Source organism: Blennius ocellaris (assembly GCF_963422515.1).
Source record: "Blennius ocellaris genome assembly, chromosome: 6".
Classification (NCBI taxonomy): Eukaryota; Metazoa; Chordata; class Actinopteri; order Blenniiformes; family Blenniidae; genus Blennius; species Blennius ocellaris.
Window position 1 is genome coordinate 2,501 of NC_137655.1, and position 21,013 is coordinate 23,513.

At 55.3% G+C, this 21,013-nt stretch overlaps 2 protein-coding genes across 2 annotated transcripts in view; both read right to left on the reverse strand.

Moving 5' to 3' along the window:
- The window catches only part of LOC308131346 (1-phosphatidylinositol 3-phosphate 5-kinase-like), a gene marked incomplete at its 3' end in the record, with an annotated part of 5,033 nt that extends 2,495 nt beyond the window's left edge, over positions 1 to 2,538 (reverse strand). The window contains exons 1-2 of the mRNA XM_080498074.1: positions 2,442 to 2,538; positions 1 to 146 (exon numbers count right to left, since the gene is read on the reverse strand). The exon at positions 1 to 146 is cut by the window's left edge and continues 54 nt beyond it. Coding sequence (XP_080354200.1) covers positions 1 to 130 — 130 coding nt within the window. The remainder of the gene's footprint in view (positions 147 to 2,441) is intronic.
- Positions 2,539 to 4,501: 1,963 nt separating this feature from the next.
- Positions 4,502 to 21,013, reverse strand: part of LOC308131347 (titin-like) — a 224,561-nt gene continuing 208,049 nt past the window's right edge. The window contains 21 exon segments of the mRNA XM_080498075.1: positions 4,502 to 5,860; positions 6,321 to 6,611; positions 6,768 to 12,938; positions 13,057 to 13,267; positions 13,354 to 13,736; positions 13,989 to 14,294; positions 14,371 to 14,946; positions 15,037 to 15,336; positions 15,424 to 15,729; positions 15,809 to 16,124; positions 16,218 to 16,486; positions 16,583 to 16,885; positions 16,972 to 17,274; positions 17,375 to 17,674; positions 17,753 to 18,043; positions 18,133 to 18,726; positions 18,820 to 19,101; positions 19,732 to 20,034; positions 20,107 to 20,270; positions 20,374 to 20,515; positions 20,607 to 20,906. Coding sequence (XP_080354201.1) covers positions 5,568 to 5,860; positions 6,321 to 6,611; positions 6,768 to 12,938; positions 13,057 to 13,267; positions 13,354 to 13,736; positions 13,989 to 14,294; positions 14,371 to 14,946; positions 15,037 to 15,336; positions 15,424 to 15,729; positions 15,809 to 16,124; positions 16,218 to 16,486; positions 16,583 to 16,885; positions 16,972 to 17,274; positions 17,375 to 17,674; positions 17,753 to 18,043; positions 18,133 to 18,726; positions 18,820 to 19,101; positions 19,732 to 20,034; positions 20,107 to 20,270; positions 20,374 to 20,515; positions 20,607 to 20,906 — 12,404 coding nt within the window. The 3' untranslated portion in view covers positions 4,502 to 5,567.

Here is a 21,013-nt window from a genome sequence, read left to right on the forward strand (position 1 = left end):
GCGGCTCCTCCTGCTCCGGGGTCAGAGGCTTGAAGTGGGTGAGGTGGGAGGGGCTAGTGGGCGAGGAGGCCGGCGGCTCGGCGCTCCTGTCCACAGAGGACGAGGACCAAGGCTTGTCCTCCGCAGCCATGTCACTGCTGCTCCTGCTGAGCAGGACAAGAGCTCGTCTTCATCACCGTCATCTTCATCACCATCATCTTTATCATCACCATCATCATCACTTTATCATCATCATCATCACCACCATCATCTTTATCATCAACATCATCACCATCATCTTTATCATCACCATCATCTTTATCATCATCACCATCATCATCACTTTATCATCATCATCATCACCATCATCTTCAGCTTTATCATCACCATCATCTTCATCTTTATCATCACCATCATCTTCATCTTTATCATCACCTTCATCTTTATCATCACCATCATCTTCACCTTTATCATCACCATCATCATCATCTTTATCATCATCATCATCATATTTATCATCATCTTCATCTTTATCATCACCATCATCTTCATCACCATCATCTTCATCACCATCATCTTTATCATCACCATCATCATCACTTTATCATCATCACCATCATCTTTATCATCACCATCATCATCATCACCATCATCATCTTCATCACCATCATCTTTATCATCATCATCACCATCACCATCACCATCACCATCACCATCATCTTCATCATCTTCATCACCATCATCTTTATCATCACCATCATCATCATCATCATCATCACCATCATCTTTATCATCACCATCATCATCACTTTATCATCATCATCATCACCATCATCTTTATCATCACCATCATCATCTTCATCACCATCATCTTTATCATCACCATCATCATCAGGGCAACAATACTGCCCTACCAGGACACAGAGGACAATACTGCCCTACCAGGACACAGAGGACAATACTGCCCTACCAGGACACAGAGGACAATACTGCCCTACCAGGACAGAATCTTTCACTACACTGTTGTCTTGGGAGACGAGTGTTGTTCTCTAGAGACTGGAGGTCCAGGTTCCTCCACCTGGAACATCTGGATCCACAACACCATGAAAACTACTCCAGGACACCACTGTCAAAGGACACCAGCGTCAGAGGACACCAGCGTCAGAGGACACCAGCGTCAGAGGACACCACTGTCAAAGGACACCAGCGTCAGAGGACACCAGCGTCAGAGGACACCAGCGTCAGAGGACACCACTGTCAAAGGACACCAGCGTCAGAGGACACCAGCGTCAGAGGACACCAGCGTCAGAGGACACCAGCGTCCGAGGACACCAGCGTCAGAGGACGCCAGCGTCAGAGGACACCACTGTCAAAGGACGCCAGCGTCAGAGGACACCAGCGTCCGAGGACACCAGCGTCAGAGGACACCACTGTCAAAGGACACCAGCGTCCGAGGACACCACCGTCTGAGGACACCAGCGTCAGAGGACACCAGCGTCAGAGGACACCACTGTCAAAGGACACCAGCGTCCGAGGACACCACCGTCTGAGGACACCAGCGTCAGAGGACACCAGCGTCAGAGGACACCACTGTCAAAGGACACCAGCGTCCGAGGACACCAGCGTCAAAGGACACCAGCGTCAGAGGACACCAGCGTCAGAGGACACCAGCGTCAGAGGACACCAGCGTCAGAGGACACCACTGTCAAAGGACACCAGCGTCCGAGGACACCAGCGTCAAAGGACACCAGCGTCAGAGGACACCAGCGTCAGAGGACACCACTGTCAAAGGACACCAGCGTCCGAGGACACCACAATCCGAGGACGCCAGCGTGAGATGCTCAGGTCTTCCCGCCTGGAGGACATGTGATGGTGTCCCTGTACGAGGACAAGTGATGGTGTCCCTGGACGAGGACAAGTGATGGTGTCCCTGGACGAGGACACGTGATGGTGTCCCTGGACGAGGACACGTGATGGTGTCCCTGGACGAGGACACGTGGTGGTGTCCCTGGACGAGGACAAGTGATTGTGTCCCTGGACGAGGACACGTGGTGGTGTCCCTGGACGAGGACACGTGGTGGTGTCCCTGCACGAGGACACGTGGTGGTGTCCCTGGACGAGGACACGTGGTGGTGTCCCTGCACGAGGACACGCTGCTCTGCCGCTCCACCACATTAAAAGAGGAACATGAAGTGTGACGGTTCTTTACCAGTTTCATGTTGAACTTTTAAGTCACATCCTGTAACTACACACACACACACACACACACACACACACACACACACACACACACACACACACACACACACACACACACACACACACACACACACACACACACACACCTCGGGACAGCACCGTGACCGGATCTAAAGCCCCCCCCCCCCCCCCCCCCCACACACACACACACACGCACACGCACACGCACACGCACACGCACACACACACACTCTCTCTCTCACCGCCAGGAGAAGGTCACGCTCTCCGCTTAGCTCTACATGCCATCAGTGGTGTGGAGAAAGAAGGAGAGCAGCTCCTTCCTCCTCTCTCCTCCTGCTCCTCCTCCTTCTCCTCTCTCCTCGTCCTCCTTCTGCTCTCTCCTCCTGCTCCTCCTCCCTCCTCCATCATGTGACCCAAACAGACCGCACGGTCCGGGGGGGGGGGGGAGTCAGTCCCCTGACCCTCCGGTGTTTCGGAGCAACTGGTTCCCCAGCTACCTGGTGAACCTGCCGTTAACAGAGACTGTCGCGGTAAAACTCCGCTGGGTTCCCAACATCTGCAGTTCCAACAGAGTCCAGTTAACCAGTTAACACGAGAACCAGTTAATCCGAAACACCGGTCCATCACCGGCTCCAACACTTTAACACCGATTCAACTCAAATTCAGCTCTTTGGATGAAATAAACTCGCAGTTATCCCAGTTAGCCTTTAGCCCAGTTAGCTTTTAGCCCAGTTAGCTTTTAGCCCAGTTAGCTCACAGCTATCAGACGACCCGGCCAGTGTGACGACCCCCGGGTGTTTGTGGGTCGTGTCAACCCGCTGGCCGCAGCCACGACACGTCGCCGGTCCCGGCGGAGGCCGCGGGGCTCCGAACAGCCGCTCGATCCGCGAATTAAACTCCGAAACGCGCTGTTTTTAGCCTCGATGCTAGCGGATGCTAACATCCGGGGAGTGGGCAGGTGCGGCGCTTCATTCGTTACCTGCTCGGTGTTTCAGCTCCTCATCACCTCCGACGCTGCAAGAGTCTGCGCGTCAGTCAACAAAAACAAAACAACCTGAAACCGACAAAATACGTAAACACGGACCGTTAACCACCGACAGGCGCGACCAATCAACTGCCGCACACACACAAGCAGCCCGGGTCGAGCCCGGAGACGTCGATCAGCACATCCAATCCAACTTTATTGATACAGCACAGATAACACGACAGCCAAGGTTGACCAAAGTGCTTCACAGTTCAAGTCACATTAAAACAAGCGGTGAGTGAAAACCAGGACCCAGAACCACAGTGGGTGTTAAAAACCAGCAGGTCCGTACTGACCGAGTCTTCAGGAGAACCTTGAAGGACCCGGGAGACGAGAGGTTCTGATGGACAGAACCTTGAAGGACCCGGGAGACGAGAGGTTCTGATGGACAGAACCTTGAAGGACCTGGGAGACGAGAGGTTCTGATGGACAGAAACAAACGACTCTGTATCCTGGAACATCTGATTGGTTGACCTCAGTGATGGGGGGACAGGGTTCTAGCAGCAGATCACAGGTTGTCCAGGAGGACGGAGCAGATCCAGTCCATCTCGTGTCTCAGACGTCAGCAGACCTGCCAGGGTCTGGACCAGCTTGACCCCTGACCTCCTGGAACCAGCCGTTAATGGACTGTGTGTGTGTGTCTGTGTGTGAGAGTGACAGTGTGAGACTGTGAGAGTGTGTGTGTGTGTGTGTGTGTGTGTGTGAGAGAGTGTGTGTCTGTGTGTGAGAGTGACAGTGTGAGACTGTGAGAGTGTGTGTGTGTGTGTGTGTGCGTGAGAGTGTGTGTGTCTGTGTGTGAGAGTGACAGTGTGAGACTGTGAGAGTGTGTGTGTATGTGTGTGTGTGTGTGTGTGTGTGTGTGTGTGTGTGTGTGTGTGAGAGTGACAGTGTGAGACTGTGAGAGTGTGTGTGTGTGTGTGTGTGTGTGTGTGTGTGTGTGTGTGTGTGTGTGTGTGTGTGTGTGTGTGTGAGAGAGTGTGTGTGTCTGTGTGTGAGAGTGACAGTGTGAGACTGTGAGAGTGTGTGTGTGTGTGTGTGTGTATGTGTGAGACTGTGAGTGTGTGTGTGTGTGCGTGTGTGTGAGAGAGTGTGTGTGTCTGTGTGTGTGTGTGTATGTGTGAGACTGTGAGTGTGTGTGTGTGTGCGTGTGTGTGAGAGAGTGTGTGTGTCTGTGTGTGAGAGTGACAGTGTGAGAGTGTGTGTGTGTGTGTGTGAGAGTGTGTGTGTGTGTGTGTGTGTGTGTGTGAGTGTGAGTTCAGGTACAGAGGAGACAGGTGATGAAGATGATGATGATGATGTCACACTTTATTCAATCAATATTCGGAGAAAAACTCCAGGAAGCTGCAAAAACCCTACGATGCTAAAGTCACTCCCCCACAGTGGAGGTGGGACGGCAGCCGGTACGGGGGAGGGGCGGGGTGATGGGTGGAGGTGGGGGTTGGGTGGAGGTGGGGGGGGGGGGGTCTCAGGAATCGGTGCCGCCCGACTCCACTGCAGGTCTAAAGCTAAACACACACACACTGCAGCCTCCAGGGGGAGCTCTGCTCCTGCAAAGCAGCGCCGGCCACGCCCCCTCCCCCGAGGGTGATGGCCTGGTTCAAAGGTACAACGGGGGGGGGGTCGGTCGTCCGGCGGTGGTTTAGCAGGCGCAGAGCACAAAACAACCACGGCTCAGGGAGCGCCGGCCGCTGGCGCTGTGAGCGTCTCGTTACAATATGGCGGTAAACGTTACAATATGGCGGTAAACGTTACAATATGGCGGTAAACGACGTCGTCAGGCGGCGCCGAGCTCCGGTCATCCTGCTTACATGAGGGTGGATGCAAACAGCACTCAGGAGCTCAGCTCCTCCCTACTAACCCGGCGTGGCGCCCTGCCACAGGCTGGGCGCCACGCCGGCGGTTGGGTCTTCGGTTGAGGTGACGTCGGCAGGGAGCCTCTCTACCTGCCGAGGCTTCGCTTAAAGACTTCAACTTCCTGTTGAGGCACAAGGTTTAGTTTCCGGCTCAGCAGGGTATTCGTCCCCCGGGGGGAAACTTTCTCCTGCTGAACGACTCTTAGTTACTTCACTTCATAGTGTCGTCATAAATAACAATACATACATTTCCCATAACCGTTCAGTTCGGCTATATACATTATGTACACGTCACAGAATCAGCCGATTCGGCACATTTCATCACAACGGTAGACTTTAGTCTCGTTTGGCATAAATTAATGTGGTTTGGTACAAAAATAGTTCCTATTTACAAGAAGAGAAATCAGAGGTTCGTCACGTCGGTCAACTCGTACATCGTCGGTGGAGGAGGGAGGGAAAGGGGGGGGTTTGGCGGTGAGGCGCTGGCGGTTCTACGCCGACCGGATGCTGATGTGAACCGTGGCGGAGTCCGAGCCCAGCGGGTTGGACAGTCTGAGGGTGTAGGTGCCGGCGTCTTCCTCCTTCACCCCGGTGATGATGAGGGTGGTCAGGTCCTCCGTGGTGTCGATGTGGAAGCGCCCGCCGGCCGTCACCTCGATGACACGGCCGCCGCGGGACCACTCGATAAGCCCCGCCTCCCCGGAGAAGGCGCAGGTCACCGTCAGGACCTTCCCCGGCTCCACGCTGATGTCCTCCGGCAGAGCCTCGATCCTCGGCGCCGAACCTGCAACCCAACAACCGTCAGTCCGTCTGGTGGCACCGCACCATGACAGTCCTACTGACAGGCCTACTGACAGGCCTACTGACACTCCTACTGACAGCCCTACTGACAGTCCTACTGACAGCTCTACTGACAGTCCTACTGACAGGCCTACTGACAGGCCTACTGACAGCCCCGCTGACACTCCTACTGACAGCCCCACTGACAGTCCTACTGACACTCCTACTGACAGGCCTACTGACAGCCCTACTGACAGTCCTACTGACACTCCTACTGACAGTCCTACTGACAGCTCTACTGACAGGCCTACTGACAGTCCTACTGACAGGCCTACTGACAGGCCTACTGACAGGCCTACTGACAGCTCTACTGACAGTCCTACTGACAGTCCTACTGACAGGCCTACTGACAGGCCTACTGACAGCTCTACTGAAAGCAAGGCAGGTTAGCGTGAGCCTCTCACCGATTGCTGTTGTGGAGGAACCGATCTCCAGGACGCCGCCGGACCTCATGGCGTACGATTCGGAGGTCACAGAGGACATGCTGGACATGGACATGGTCTCAAACTTCATCTCAGCCGCCATGCTGCTGAAGGAGCTGGACTCCATCATGGAGGAGAGCATCGCCTGCTGGGCGGAGGAAGAGAAGGAGGAGGCAGAGGAGGACTCTTGCACCATGTGGACTTCTTTCTGCATCCTGGAGGCGGAGCTCATGGATGACGACGACGACCCTTTGTGACTCATCATCATCGATCCTGTTGAAGGAAAACAAATACAGTCAATGTATCGATACTGTGATGATGATCAGGTGGTGTCGCCACCAAGGACCACCACCAAGAACCACCATCACCTACCAGTACCACCCAGAACCACCACCCGCACCATTTTGGATACCAAGGGAAGATTCCTACCTTTCAGAGCGACTTGCTGCTCATGGTAGGCGGTTATCTTCTTACGTATGGATTGAAACACCTGCCCAGTGAAGGAGAAGGAGGATTTGGAGACTCCGCCCTCTGAGGTCATCTCACAGGTGTACTCTCCCTGGTCGCTGTCCATCAGATCGTGGATCAGAAGGCTGCAGGAGCCCTCGGAGTAGGTCATCTCAAAACGGCTGCTCTGTGAAAGCCTCCTCCCGTTGACGAGCCACACCACCTCCCGGACGCTGCTCTCGCAGACGCAACACATCCTCACCGAGCCCTCGCAGGCTTCGGCGATCAGCTGACTCACAACCTTTGGAGGTTTGGGAACGGGGGATTTCACAGTTGGTGGAGAGGCAACCCTCTTCGGGGACATTATTGGGGGAGGAGACTTCACTCTGGGAGGGGACTTGAGCCCCTCAGGCTCTGGGGACTTCAAAGTCCTTGGTGATTTGATGCCCGATGGTTCTGGGGACTTGATGCCTTTTGGTGTTTTGATTCCAGCAGGTTCTGGGGACTTGACACCAGGTGGGGATTTAATTCCTGCAGGTTCTGGAGATTTGACACGAGGTGGTGATTTGATGCCCAATGGTTCTGGGGACTTGACACCAGAAGGGGATTTGATTCCTGCAGGTTCTGGAGATTTGACACCGGGTGGTGATTTGATTCCGGAAGGTTCTGGGGACTTGACACGAAGTGGTGATTTGATTCCTACAGGTTCTGGGGACTTGACACCGGGTGGTGATTTGATTCCTGCAGGTTCTGGGGACTTGGCACGAAGTGGTGACTTGATTCCTGCAGGTTCTGGGGACTTGACACGAGGTGGAGACTTGATTCCTGCAGGTTCTGGGGACTTGACACCGGGTGGTGACTTGATTCCTGCAGGTTCTGGGGATTTGACACCGGGTGGAGACTTGATTCCTGCAGGTTCAGGAGACTTCACACCACGGGGTGATTTCAGTCCCTCTGGTTCAGGAGATTTCACACTTGGAGTTGGCGATTTCACGCTGGGTGCTGGAGAGGGAGCAGCCAGGACTGGAGATTTCACTCTGGTTGGAGATTTAACTCCCTCAGGTTCAGGGGACTTCATTCCCGGTGTTGGTGACTTTACACTTGGGGTTGGAGATGTGACACTAGGTTCTGGAGACTTGGCACTCGGAGTCGGCGATTTCACCGAAGGCTCAGGGGAAGTCACACTAGGTTCTGGCGACTTCACGCTGGGAGCAGGTGATGTCACGAATGGCTCAGGGGATTTCACTGCCTTCACCTCCTCCTTGAGGACTTCTTTACGAATGGTCAGAGTGAAGTGAGCTTCTTGCCTGCCTGCTGCGTTCTCCACCACAACGGTATAGCTGCCCTCATCCGAGGCTGCCACGGAGGAGATCTCCACACTAGACTTGTACTGGGTCGTGACCACCTTGATGCGGAGGGATGAGACGATGGTTCGGCTCTCCTTCATCCACGTCACGGTGGGCACAGGTTCACCGTCGATATCGCAGGAGAACCTGGCCATTTCTCCCACGTCCACCGTCAAAGACTGGGGTTTGGTGAGGATTCTGGCCGGAAGAGAAGGTTTTGTTTTGTGCACAGAAGCTTCCTCAGAAACAGCAACAGAAGAGGACTTGAGCTTGGTTTCAGCGGAAACGTGTTTTCCAGTCAAAGAGAACTTGTCTGATGAATAGGACGAAGCAGACGAAAGGTATTCAGTGGAGCCATACTTGATAGACGAGTCGTAGCGCTCGGCAGAGGAGTGCCTATCAGCTGAGGCATATCTCTCGGCAGAGGCGTACCTATCAGCTGAGGCATATCTCTCGGCAGAGGCGTACCTATCAGTTGAGGCATATCTCTCGGCAGAGGCGTACCTATCAGCTGAGGCATATCTCTCGGCAGAGGCGTACCTATCAGTTGAGGCATATCTCTCGGCAGAGGAGGCGGCATATCTTTCACGTGTTACAGCTTCGTGGGTCGTGGTCAACTTGGACTTGGTCTCCTCAACCTCCAAGTGTGTCTCGGAGGTGTATCCGGTTTTGAAGTGACTGGTGTGATAGTGGTCGATGCGACAGACCTCTGGGACGTGGCCTCTGGGGGCGTCCTCATCCCTGCGGCGGGAGGAGAAGGTGGTGTATCCAGCGCCGGACACTTCCAGAGTGGCATAGTCAGACGCCTCTCCCTTAATGTTGGCGCACACGCAGCGGTAAGTACCGCTGTCCTCCTCCTGACAGTCCAGGATAGCTATGGACAAAACGCCACTCATGTCACTGAAGATATATTTGTCACCACTTTCAGAGATCAGGTTTCCGTTGTGGAACCAGGAAATTTCAGCTTCTGGTTTGGCTTGAATGTTCAGAGTGAATTTGGTGTCCTGGCCAATGGGAATGCGATGGGAGCGCATTCTGACGGTCACACGAGGAACATGATCCAAGCTGAAGGGTGTTTGAGTGACCACCTGGTACTTCCTCTCAGACTTCAGAGCAGCTTTCCTGGCTTCGTACCGGGACATGATGTCGAAGCGTGCAGATCTTTCAAACCTGGAGGAGGAGCGTGACGACCTCTCTGCTGACTTGATGGGGCTGGGAGAACGAGGGCGGGTCCTCTCTGGAGTGGGGGACCTCCTCGCTAGAACTTCTCCCTCCACTTCCACCGGAGGCCTGGATCGGGACGGTCTGATCAACTCCGAGACCGGACGCATCAGCTCGATGTACGTCGGTGACAATGACCTTCTCCTTCTCATATACTGAGAGACGGTGCGTTTCTTCTTCACCTCAGCGACTTCGACGGCCTCGTGCCGAACCTCCAGCCTCCTCTCTGCACGTTCCACGGCCCGACGCTCCATGCGAACCGGGCTGCGGACGGGAGAGGCAGAGAAACCAAGTTCGAGTTCATCCTCATCGGATCTCGACAAACACACGCATTCGCTCAGCAGCTCGTGGTCGCACAGATCATCTCCCAGATCTCCCAGAGATCTCCTCCTGGATCTGAAAGAGATCTCGGATTCAGCTGAGGGTGAGCGGCGTCCAGGTCTGACCGTCTCCAGGTCGTCCAGGGTGAGTTTTGGGATGCGCCATCTTGGTCGGTATTGGTCAGTGATTCGTGGGAGGGGCATCACATAGAATTGCTCCCACCTGGACAGACGAATACGCCTCTGCCTCTTCTGCACAATCCTTCCCATCTTCTCTGGAACCTCGTACTGGTCCCTCAGCTTTCGGTACCACTTCATGTCAGACAAGGGCACGAACTGTTTGATGGCTTTGTCCTCATCCAGATCTCTGGGATCGTGAACCAGCGGCTCCGGGATCTCGTAGGGCATGAAGACCCTCCTCTCTTCTTCCAACTTCTTGGTGTCCGACTTCTCTACCGTGATGTCAAACTCACCTTCAACATTTTTCGTGCTTACAGCAGGCTTGTACATCTCTGCCGCGAACTTGAGGGCCTCCTGCGCGGTGGGGTTCAGAGGTACCACCTCCTCAGTGGCGACGATCCTCTGAGCCATCTTATTGGTCTTTTCTATTTGCTTCTGCACGTGTCTGTACTTCTCCTCCTCGCTCTTATACTCCCTCCTGGCGTAGGTGAGGCGGTCCACTCTCAGGGCGGCCTGGCAGCAGACGGACCCGGCCGAGTTGGTTGCGGTGACTTTATACACACCGGAGTCCTCCAGGAGAGTTTCCCTAACGTGCAGGACGTGATGATCAATGTCCTCCTCAACGACGATGACCTTTGGCCCAAACTGTAGTGAACGACCATCCTTCTCCCACTTGAGAGTTGGGGTTGGAACACCCGAGACTCTGAGCTCGAAGCGGACGCTGTCTCCTTCAGTGCAGTCGATGTTGGCCAGCAGGCGCTTGAACATGGGCCTCATCGTTTCCTCGGTCACAGGATGGGGAGTCACCGTGAGGCGGGCCTTACAGCTGTCTTCTCCAAATTTGTTGTGGGCCATGACAGTGTATTCTGCATCGTCTTTCATGTCCAGGTTGTGGATCATGAGCTGGTACAGACCCTTGTCGCTGGTGAAGGTATACTTCCTGTCATCATCGCCCGGTTTGATCCTCTCTCCGTTCTTCAGCCATGTGACGTGTGGCTCCGGGTGCACAGTGATGGTGACACCAAAGCGAACGTCGTCACCGATGTAGGCACTGCGGTTGTAGAGAGGCAAAGTGAACTCTGGTGGTCTCTGCGAGAGTTTGGTCTTGTCAACCCTCCTTCTGAGCTTCTTGATGGTGCGACTGATGTAGTATCCTCGGAAGCTCCTCACGGTCTCGACAAAGAGCTCTCCATAAGCACTGTCTTCTCCATCGTCGCTTACCACTTTGCATCTGTACACACCGTCGTCGCTGTCTTCAATGTCCTTCACGTAAATACTGGCAAAACCGTTGCTGTAGGTGATTTCATACTTGGGGCTCGGGTGGAGCTGACGGTTACCAAAGTACCACGTCACCTGTGTGCTCTTGTCGTAGCTTGCAATGCTGCAAGTGAATCTGACATGTCCACCTTCCTCAGCTGAGCCGTGCATAACCGGACCGGCTCGAAGGCCGCGGAACTCGGTTCCAATCTTCACTTTACCAACGGCCAATCCTCGCTGATTCTTGAAGCCGCCACCAAACGCAACACGGGCCGCAGACACGATAGTGTCGGCCCTCTTCACTAGAGACTGGTAGTACCGTCTGTGTCTCAGTGTCCTGATGACCTTGTTGCTGACATTCTCCATTTTCATCTTGAGCCACGGGTGCTCCAGAGCCTCGTGAGCTGTCATACGGAACTTCCTGTCCTTCACCAGGAGTCTGTCCACAAAGTCCATAGCCTCCACGCTGATGTCCTTGAACGCCTCGGTGTCAAAGACATACTCACAGTTGGAGATGTTCTCTATCATCTTTGTTGTGGATTCTGCAGCGAATGGATTAAGGCCACTGAGCAGAACGTAGGCCATGACGCCAATAGACCACATGTCGGTAGCGGTTGTGACCAGGTCATGGCGGTGGACCTCTGGGGCGCAGTACTCTGGAGCTGAGAATGGCATTCTGATGTTTTCTCCAGGTACAAGCAGTCGAGACTGACCCATCTCAATGATCTTGATGTTGGTGCTTCGCCTCGTGGTGTAGACAATGTTGTCTGGACGGATGTCAAAGTGGCCAAAGTTATGGCTGTGCAAGAACTTGAGAGCAGAGCAGACTTGTCTCAGGTAGCGGACAATTTCTTGCTCCGAAAGCTCAAAGTTGCTGGTGCCAAGGCGCTCGAAGATGTCCACTCCAGAAATGAACTCAAAGATGAGGATGATCTCCTCCATGCTTTCAAAGTATTCGTGGAGGTAGATGATGTTCTTGTGCCGTGCAGCATTGAGCGCTTCTATTTCCCTGAGTACCAACTCGCGGTCGGTTCCTTTGACTCTGATGAACTTGGCCATGTAGGTCTTCTTTGTGGCAATCTCCACACAGCGGTGGACCACGCCAAACTGGCAGCGTGCCAGCTCTTCCGAGATGGTGTACTTGGAGGACAGTTCCTTCACCTTGTAGGACAAAGCCTCTTCCTTGGTGACTTCCTGGGCTTCGTCCACCTCCTCGTCGTAGTTCCTGATCACAGACTTATCCTCCTTGGTGGTGATGGCTTCAGTCGGGTTGGAAGGAGGACTCAGGCCGAACTGGTTCTCAGCAATGACCCGGAACTGGTACTTGGTCTTTCCAAATATGTTGAGGATGGTGATGCTGCAGTCGGCAGTCTGCCCTGCGCGAATCCACCGGTCAGCCGTCGTGGGACACTTTTCCACGATGTAGCTAATGATGTCACTTCCTCCATCATTCGCCGGCGGCTCCCAGGTCAAAGTGATGGAATCCCGGGCAATGTCACTGACTTTGAGCTCCTTTGGAGATTCTGGAATGTCGGCAATGTCAACCTCGATGGTCTGCTTGTCTGTTCCGAATCTGTTCTTGGCAGTGATGATGTAGTAGCCGGTATCTTTCCTCTGTACGCCCTTCTGGAAGACCAGGGAAGTGAACGATCTGGTGGTGATGACTTGGTGATGAGCAGAGTTGGATAGGATCTCCTGCCCCTTCTGCCAAGTGATGGCCGGCTCCGGTTTGCCAGAGATGGGAATCTTGATGGTGATGTGGTCGCCGCGGGCGGCGTGGACGGCTCCCATTCCCTGGAGTTCTTTGGGCAAGTGGATCTTTGCTGGGACTGAAGGTTAGAAGGAACAAACAAAAAAATCATTACAAAGGAGCAACAGTTCAACGGATCTAGACTTCTAGCGACAGCACAAGTTGACCGATTGTTATTTCACAGTTTGATGGGTTACCTTCCACTTCCAGGTTGGCCGTGGTGGAGATGGATCCGGTGGAGTTGGTGGCTCGGACTTGGTAGACATCTGCGTCGCTTTCAGTGGCGGCGGTGATCACCAGCTGGTAGTAACCGCCCTTAAACTCAAGAGCTTTGATTTTGGCTCCATCAGCCAGGACCTCCTTACCGCCACGATACCATTTCACCACAGGCTTCGGGTGTCCGATGATCTGGTTAGAGGACAAATAACCATGTTATGAACTGTGTGTGTGTGTGTGTGTGTGTGTGTGTGTATTGAAACACAGTCAATTTATACCTTTGTGACAAAAGTGGCATTGGCGTGGTATTTCACGGTCATGTCTCGGATCTCCTCCCTGAAAGCAGGAGCTCGAGGAGCCAGGTCGGACTTGGGAAGGACCGGGGCTGAGATCTCGCTCCAGTCGCTCTCGCCGCCCATGTTCTCACACTTGACGCGGAACTCGTACTCGAAGCCTTCGATCAGGCCATTGACCTCGAAGCTGGTCTCCACAACCTTCTTGGAGGTGACCGACATCCACTTGTTCTGCTTCTTCTCCCGTTTCTCCAGGTAGTAGCTGGTGATCTTGGCGCCGCCGTCGCTGCTTGGGGGCTTCCACGAGACGACGCAGGAGTCCCTGGTGGAGCTGATGATGAAGGGCTGCTGGGGGATCCCGGGTTTATCTGAGGAGGGACACAAGAGGTGCTATAGTCCCACAAGGTCTGTACAGCGAGTGCCATAATGTCAGCGCACTGTCAGAGGAAGAAGACTGTTGGTAGGCATTCAAACCATGGTTCAGGTAGGGGGGGGGGGGGGGGCAATGTAAAGCCTTGTTCTGGTAGGGATTGTTGGTCGAGATTAACAAAAATGACAGGCGGGCCAAGAACAACAAGATCTAAACTAAACTAACCAGGACAGGATTGGACCGAGCTTACCAAACGGCGTCTTGACAATGACGACTGAGGGAATTTCCAGAGATTCACTGACTCCATACTGGTTCTGTGCCGAGACTCTGAAGTAGTAGCCAGAGTTCTCGTTGAGGTTGGGGACGCGACAATTCGTGCCAGAGATGGAGGAGGACACCAGGTGCCACTGCTCGCCTTCCTTGGCCTCGCGCTTCTCCACGATGTAGTTGCTGATGACGGATCCTCCGTCATCTTTGGGAGCCTTCCAGCTGATAATGACCGAGCTCTTCAGCAGGGCCTCCACGACCATGGGGCCCTCGGGTATGCACGGCTTGTCTGGAAACAAAGAAATCAAAGTCGGTTCCCGCCCAACAGACAAAGCCAGGTCCAGGATCGTGGTTATTGGCCATACCTTGGATCTCAACACGCAGAACAGTGTCGATGGTTCCAAACTTGTTGCTGAGCTGCACCTTGTAGCGTCCGGCATTGGTCTTCCTCTGAACGTTCCTCACCACCAGGTGGGTGTAGCTCTCGGTGTTCTCGATCACCACGTTCTCCGAGGGGTTCAGGGGTTTCTTACCATAGAACCACATGATCTGCGGGATGGGGCGGCCAATGTAGACGACGTGGAGGCGGAGGCTGGTGCCGGCTCCGACGTAGTACATGTCTTTCAGCGGGAAGCCGGGGTGGAACTGCGGTGCGGCCTGCAGGCGCAGCTTGCCGCTGGTTTCGATCTCTCCGGCCTCATTGAGCGCCCTACACGTGTACAGGCCTTCGTCCTCCTGCTCGTCTGTCAAGATGCTGAGCGAGTGGTTGCGGCCGTCGGAACTCATCTTGTACTTGCGGCTCTGGATCAGTTCCTTGCCGTAGCGGTACCACTTGATCTCGGGCAGAGGTCGGCCGATGATGCCGCAGGTCAGGGTGCCCGACTCGCCCAGTTTGGTGGTGACATCTTGGATCTCTTCCTTCAGAGCTGGAGTTTCTCCCACTGCAGGAAGACAAATAATCAACACTTGTAGACTGAAAGTTTGAATTGAAGATCGTTTTGAAAGAGCAGCAGAACTCTGCTGTGGCTCACCGCTCAGTTTGGTCTTGATGCCCATGGGCGTGCGGCGAGGTCGACTGAGCCCGGTCTCGTTCTCTGCAAAGATCCTGAACTCGTACTCGGTGGCCTCCATCAGGCCGCCCATGGTGAACTGGCGGTCCTTGGAGCGCTCCTTGTTGCACTTCTTCCAGGCGCTCTCTCCGGCTTGCCTGAACTCGATCCAGTATCCCAAGATCTCCTTGCCGCCGTCGTGTTCCGGCCGGAGCCAGTGGATGGTGATGCAGTCCTTGGTGACGGAGATGATGTCAATCTCTCCCGGTTGGCTCGGTTTGTCTTCGGGAAAACAGAAAAGAAGCGGTCAACACTGGATTCCACAGTCCAACGGCTTTATCTGTGTACAATCAGGTATTTTGGACCAACCGAATGGATCTTTGCAGACCACGGACTCTGACGGCAGACCGGGCTCGCTCTGCCCGATGTCGTTCTGGGCCACCACCCTGAACATGTACTCGGCGTCCGGGATGAGGCCGGTGATGTTGTACATGGTGGTGGTGATGTGGGTCTTGTTGTGGCGGACCCACTTCTCTGTGGACACCTCCCTTCTCTCAACGTAGTAGCCCGTCACGCGGGAGCCTCCGTCGTCGCGGGGCCGAGCCCAGGACAGGGACACCATGGTTTTGGTCACATCCATGATCTCTGGTGGGTTGCTGGGAGGTTCAGGCGGGCCTGCAGGTGAATCGTGGTGTCAGCCAAAGAGACCGTAACCATTATAGTCATCCAGCGTGTTGAAAATACCGATACTCACAGAGTGGCGTCTTTGGCGTGACGGCCTCGTCAGACTTGAGAGATCTGCTGATGCCAAACTGGTTCTCAGCAGAAACCTTGAAGTGGTACTGTATGTTCTCCTTCAGGCCCTTCACAACCAGAGAGGTCTCGGTGACCCGAGCGTCCACGGTGTACCAGGCCGCCTTGGGCACTTCCCGCCTCTCCACGATGTATCCCAGGATGTCGGAGCCGCCGTCGTCGGACGGTGGCCTCCAGCTGACCCGGACCGATCTGGCTTGAATGTCATCAAACTCCAGAGGACCTTCTGGAACATCTGGGCGACCGATCACCTTGACCTGGAGGGTGGGAGGAAGGTGCACACAAGGTTTAGTTGGAGGTTTTACCTTGGGTGTTGTTTGTTCATCGTTTTCAGAAATGTGTGGGCCTACCTTGATATAAACCGCCTTCCTGCCACACTTGTTCTCCAGGACTAAGTCGTAGGTGCCGGTGTCGTCTTTGTGCGCCTCCTTGATGACCAGCTCGGTGATGTCATCATAGGTGGCGATCATGGCTCGGTGGGAGATGTCACGGCCGTCCTTGGTCCACTTGCAAATAGGGATGGGTTTACCCTTGATGGGTACGGACAGGTGAATGACTCCGCCCTGCCGCACCACGTAGCCCTCCTCGTATATACGATCAAGCTCGAAGTCCGGATACACTGGAAGAGAACAAGAGGTCCAGAATGAACATTCAGCTGGAGTCGGTTGAGGTTTCATATGTTGTTTGTCGATGAAAGAAAGGAGTATTTAGTTACCGAGCATCTCCTGGACTTTAACCATCCCAGGAATCTCGGCAGCCTCTCCGGTGCCGCCGGCGTTGCAGGCGATGACCCTGAACTTGTACTCGGCGCCTTGGGGCATGTGGGTGAGCGTGTACTCGCACATCTTGATGGGCGTGGTGTTGCACAGCGTCCATTCTACCTGGTCCACCTTCTGCATCTCCACGAAATATCCGGCGATGATGGAGCCGCCCTCCTCCTCCGGGGGCAGCCAGGCCAACGAGACCGACGTTCTGGTGGTGTCTGTGACTGTGGGGTGAGCTGGTGGACCTGGAGGTTCTGTCCAGCCATCAACAAACACATTAAACACAGCGACTGGATGGAATTCGAAACGGGTTTTTTTGAACACGTTTGGCGAAGCCTACCAATGGGATCCATGGCAACGGTGGCGGCAGAGCTCTCGCTGGGTTTCCCGGCGCCTCTTGAGTTGATGGCTGTGACACGGTATTCATACTCGAGGCCTTCAATCAGTCCAGAGGCGCGGTACCTGGTCATGGTCACTGGGTTCTTGCTGATCTTCAGCCACCTGTCGGACCGGGTCTCCTTGCGTTCAATGATGTAGCCGGCGATGGTGGAGCCGCCGTTGTCCTCCGGTTGCTGCCAGGTCACCGTCATGCCCTCGTGGGTCACGTCCACCAGTTCGGGTCTGCTCGGAGGTCCAGGGATAGCTGGCAGAACGAGACAGGTGAGCAGATGAACGTCAGGACATTGGGGACAAACAGGATGTGGAGTTTGGCCTCGGATGGAAGAAGACGCTTCCAAACTCACTCTTGACGCTCTTGCACTCCACGACCTCCGACTGGAGGAAGCCGCCGATCCCGAAGCGGTTCATGGCCGCCACGCGGAACACGTACTCGGTTCCCTCGGACAGCCTGGTGAACTTGAAGCAGGGTCGCGTCACCGACTCTGAAACGGTGACCCAGCCCGGGCGGTGAGCGTCACGCTGCTCGACCACGTAGCCGCTAACATTAGCGCCACCGTCCTTCAGCGGAGGCTCCCAGCTGGTCGTCACCGACACGCCGTCGGTTTCCTCAATCTTCATGGGACCCACTGGGACGCCGGGTTTATCTAGACGCAACCAACAGAGACGGCAATTTAGCGCACGTGACAGTCGTCATTCGCACCACGAGATGAAGCTCTGCGTACCGAGGATGACGACTTTGATGACCTCGGTCGCCACACCGATCGCGTTCTTCACTTCCAGTCGGTAGTCTCCGGTGTCGTTGATCGTCGTCTCACGGATGACAAGGTGCGTGAATTTGCCGTTGCTGTCGATCTTGATGCGTTCCAGGGTGTCCTTCAGCTTGACGCCACAGAAGTACCAGGAGCAGACCGCTGCCGGTTTGGCTCTTATGGGGATGTTGAGGTCGATCGGTTTGCCGCGGTGCACGTGAACCACCTTCTGGGGGATGCTGGTCATGTCGATCTTCGGCATCACTGGAATAAAACACGGAGGCTTCAGTCAAATCCTTCAAAGTGCCCAGAAAGTGAGTACAAGTAAAACGTGTGTGGAGGCGACGACTCACCCTGGACGTCCTGGATCACCACCGGAGTGACGGTGTCCATGGGCTCGCTGGCTCCTCTGCTGTTGGTGGCTCGGATCCTGAACAGGTACTGGTCGTTCTCCGTCAGGGACTGGATGGTGTTCTGGGACGCGGAAGCCTTCAGCGTGGCCACGGCGCTCCACCGGTCCGAGCCCACCTTGCAGGCCTCGATGATGTAACCCGACAGGTGGCTGCCGCCGTCGTACAGCGGCTTTTCCCAGCGCAGAGTGACCGAAGACTTGGTCACGTCCACGACCTGGAAGTTTGTGGGAACCGACGGCACCTCGCACACCAACACGGCCTCCGGCGTCTCGCAGGGCTCGCCCACGCCATAGATGTTCTCCGGCAGGACCCTGAAGAAGTAGTGCACTCCCTCCTCCAGGCCGGTGATCCGGAACAGGGTCTTCCTGCACTCGGTGGTCACGGTCTTGTACGACTTCATGTGGGCTTCACGTTTCTCCACGATGTAGTTGCTGACGTGAGCTCCGCCGTCGATGCTCGGGACGTCCCAGGTGATCACCACCGACTCCTTGGTGTAGTCCTTCACCTTCACGGAGCCCGGAGGTCCGGGAGTGTCTGAAGAACCAGAGGAGTCAGCGGTCAACTCTTCCACACAAGCATCGGACAAAAACTGCCAAGTGCCGACTGCTGAGATTCTGCAAGACCTACCGTAAACTTTCACCAGGACGGTGGCGGTCTTCTTGCCGGATGGATTCTCTGCCTCCACCACGTATTTCCCAGAATCGTAGCGAGTGACCTTCTCCACGATCAGCATGGTGTAGCTGTCGGTGGTCTCGATGTAACCACGGCTCTGCAGCTCCACGCCGGTCTTCCTCCAGGCCAGCACCGGCGTCGGGCGGCCGCTGACGGTCACGAAGAGCCGCAGAGTGCCTCCGGCACGCAGACACACCGTCTTCTTCAGGTCTTCGGCCAGCTCCAAGTCCGGTGTTTCTGAGGAGAGGAGGACTCTGTCAAACTCAATTTCAAAGTTCCGCCTCAGGTCCTGGTCTCTCGCGGCCCTGCAGACGCCCCCCATGGAGCCAGAAGAACAAGACGAAGGTTCGGTCGTGACGTCAGTCGGCAAGCTGCCGAAAAAAAAAGCTTTTTCTGCAGGACTGTTCATATGCCTCACGCCCCCTCACAACAGGCCCCGCCCCCTCACAACAGGCCACGCCCCCTCACAGCAGCCACACGTCTGTGAAGTGGCCTTTTAACCTTTCACTGCAGTTCCTTCCTCTCCTCCTGCTTCAGAAACTTTCCTCTGAACTGTTTCCCAATAAAGAGTTTTGTACGAAGCCATGTTGGTCTGGTTTCCCCTGCAGGAGCTGAGTGATGCGTTCAGGTGCATCACGACATTTTAACGAGCTGCGGCGTCAGACTGCAGTGATGTTAGAAGCTAAATATGATTAAAATATGACAGATGGTGATTAGAGAGATGGAACCATGAGCAGCAGAGCAGCCGGAACTAATTTGTTCTTTCAGAAGAGCCGAACGAAGGAAGTGACGTCCTTTTCCCCGGCAGGACTCTGAAGTGTTGAACGTTCGTCTTGTTCTTAGGAGGACGAATCGGCCTTCACTCACCAATCTTCTCCAGCGGCGCCACTTCGGCGCTCGGTTCGCTGAACTCTCCGGTGCCGTTGCTGTTGATGGCGGCCACCCTGAACCGGTACTTCTTATTGGCTGCCAAGCCGCCGGCCAGGTACTGGTTGGTCTTGAGAGCCTTGGCGGTGGCGCGGTACCACTGCTCGGAACCCTCCTCCAGGATCTCCACCACGTAGCCGGTGACGTCGGAGCCGCCGTCGTACATGGGCCGGGTCCAGGTCATGCTGATGCTGTGCTTGGTGGTGTCGGTGATGCGCGGCATCGACGGAGGAGCCGGCGTGTCTGCGGAGGTTTACAAAGACCGTTAGAAACGCGTGGGCCAGTCCGGAGCGGTTTCGTCCGAGCGCCACGTACATGTGGGGTCTTTGCAGAGGATGTACGGCGAGGCGTCGCTGGGCTGGCTGTCGCCGGCGGCGTTGACCGCGGTGACCCTGAACTGGTACTCGCTTCCCTCCAGCAGGCCGCTGATCTTCAGACGAGTGTCGTAGATGGTGTAGTTCTTGTTGACGCGGGTCCACCTGCAGCCACACATCAGCGGTTCACGCCTTGCAGCCAAATCTGTCTGTCCATCCGATCTGTCCATCCCTCCCCTCTTCCTCTCCGTCTGTTGTTCTCTCTCACCTGGTGCTGCTCTTCTCTCGTTTGTCCACGATGTAGGTCTTGATCTCGCTGCCTCCGTCGCTCTCGGGCTTCAGCCAGTCGATGATGACGTGCTCCTTCCCGACCGCCGAGGCCTCGGGCGTTCCGGGCGGCGACGGGATGGCTGGGGGGGAAACGGGGGACAGGATGGGATCGGGACCGGGGCAACACCAGTGTGTTGGAGTTTCTGACTGAAACCCGGGACGGAGTCTTACTGTAGGCGTTCCTGGCGACGACGGGCTCCGACTCCAGAGGAACTCCGGGTCCGAACTTGTTGACGCCGCGAACCCGGAAGATGTACTCGTTGTTCTTGATGAGCCGGGAGCTGACGCAGGACAGGGACTTGCACTCGGTCTCCATGACGACCCAGTTCAGGCGGCTGGTCTCGCGGCGCTCCACGATGTAGTGAGTGACGGAGTCGCCGCCGTCCTCCAGCGGGATCTTCCAGGACACGGTGCACTTCTCCTCCGTCACCCGGCTGATGGTGATCTTATCGGCCGGACATCCGGGAGTGTCTGAGGGCCACAAACACATCCTGTTGTTTAAACTCTACGAGTCCTGGACACTCCAGACCCAGACGCAGACCCAGACCCAGACCCAGACCCAGACCCAGACCCAGACC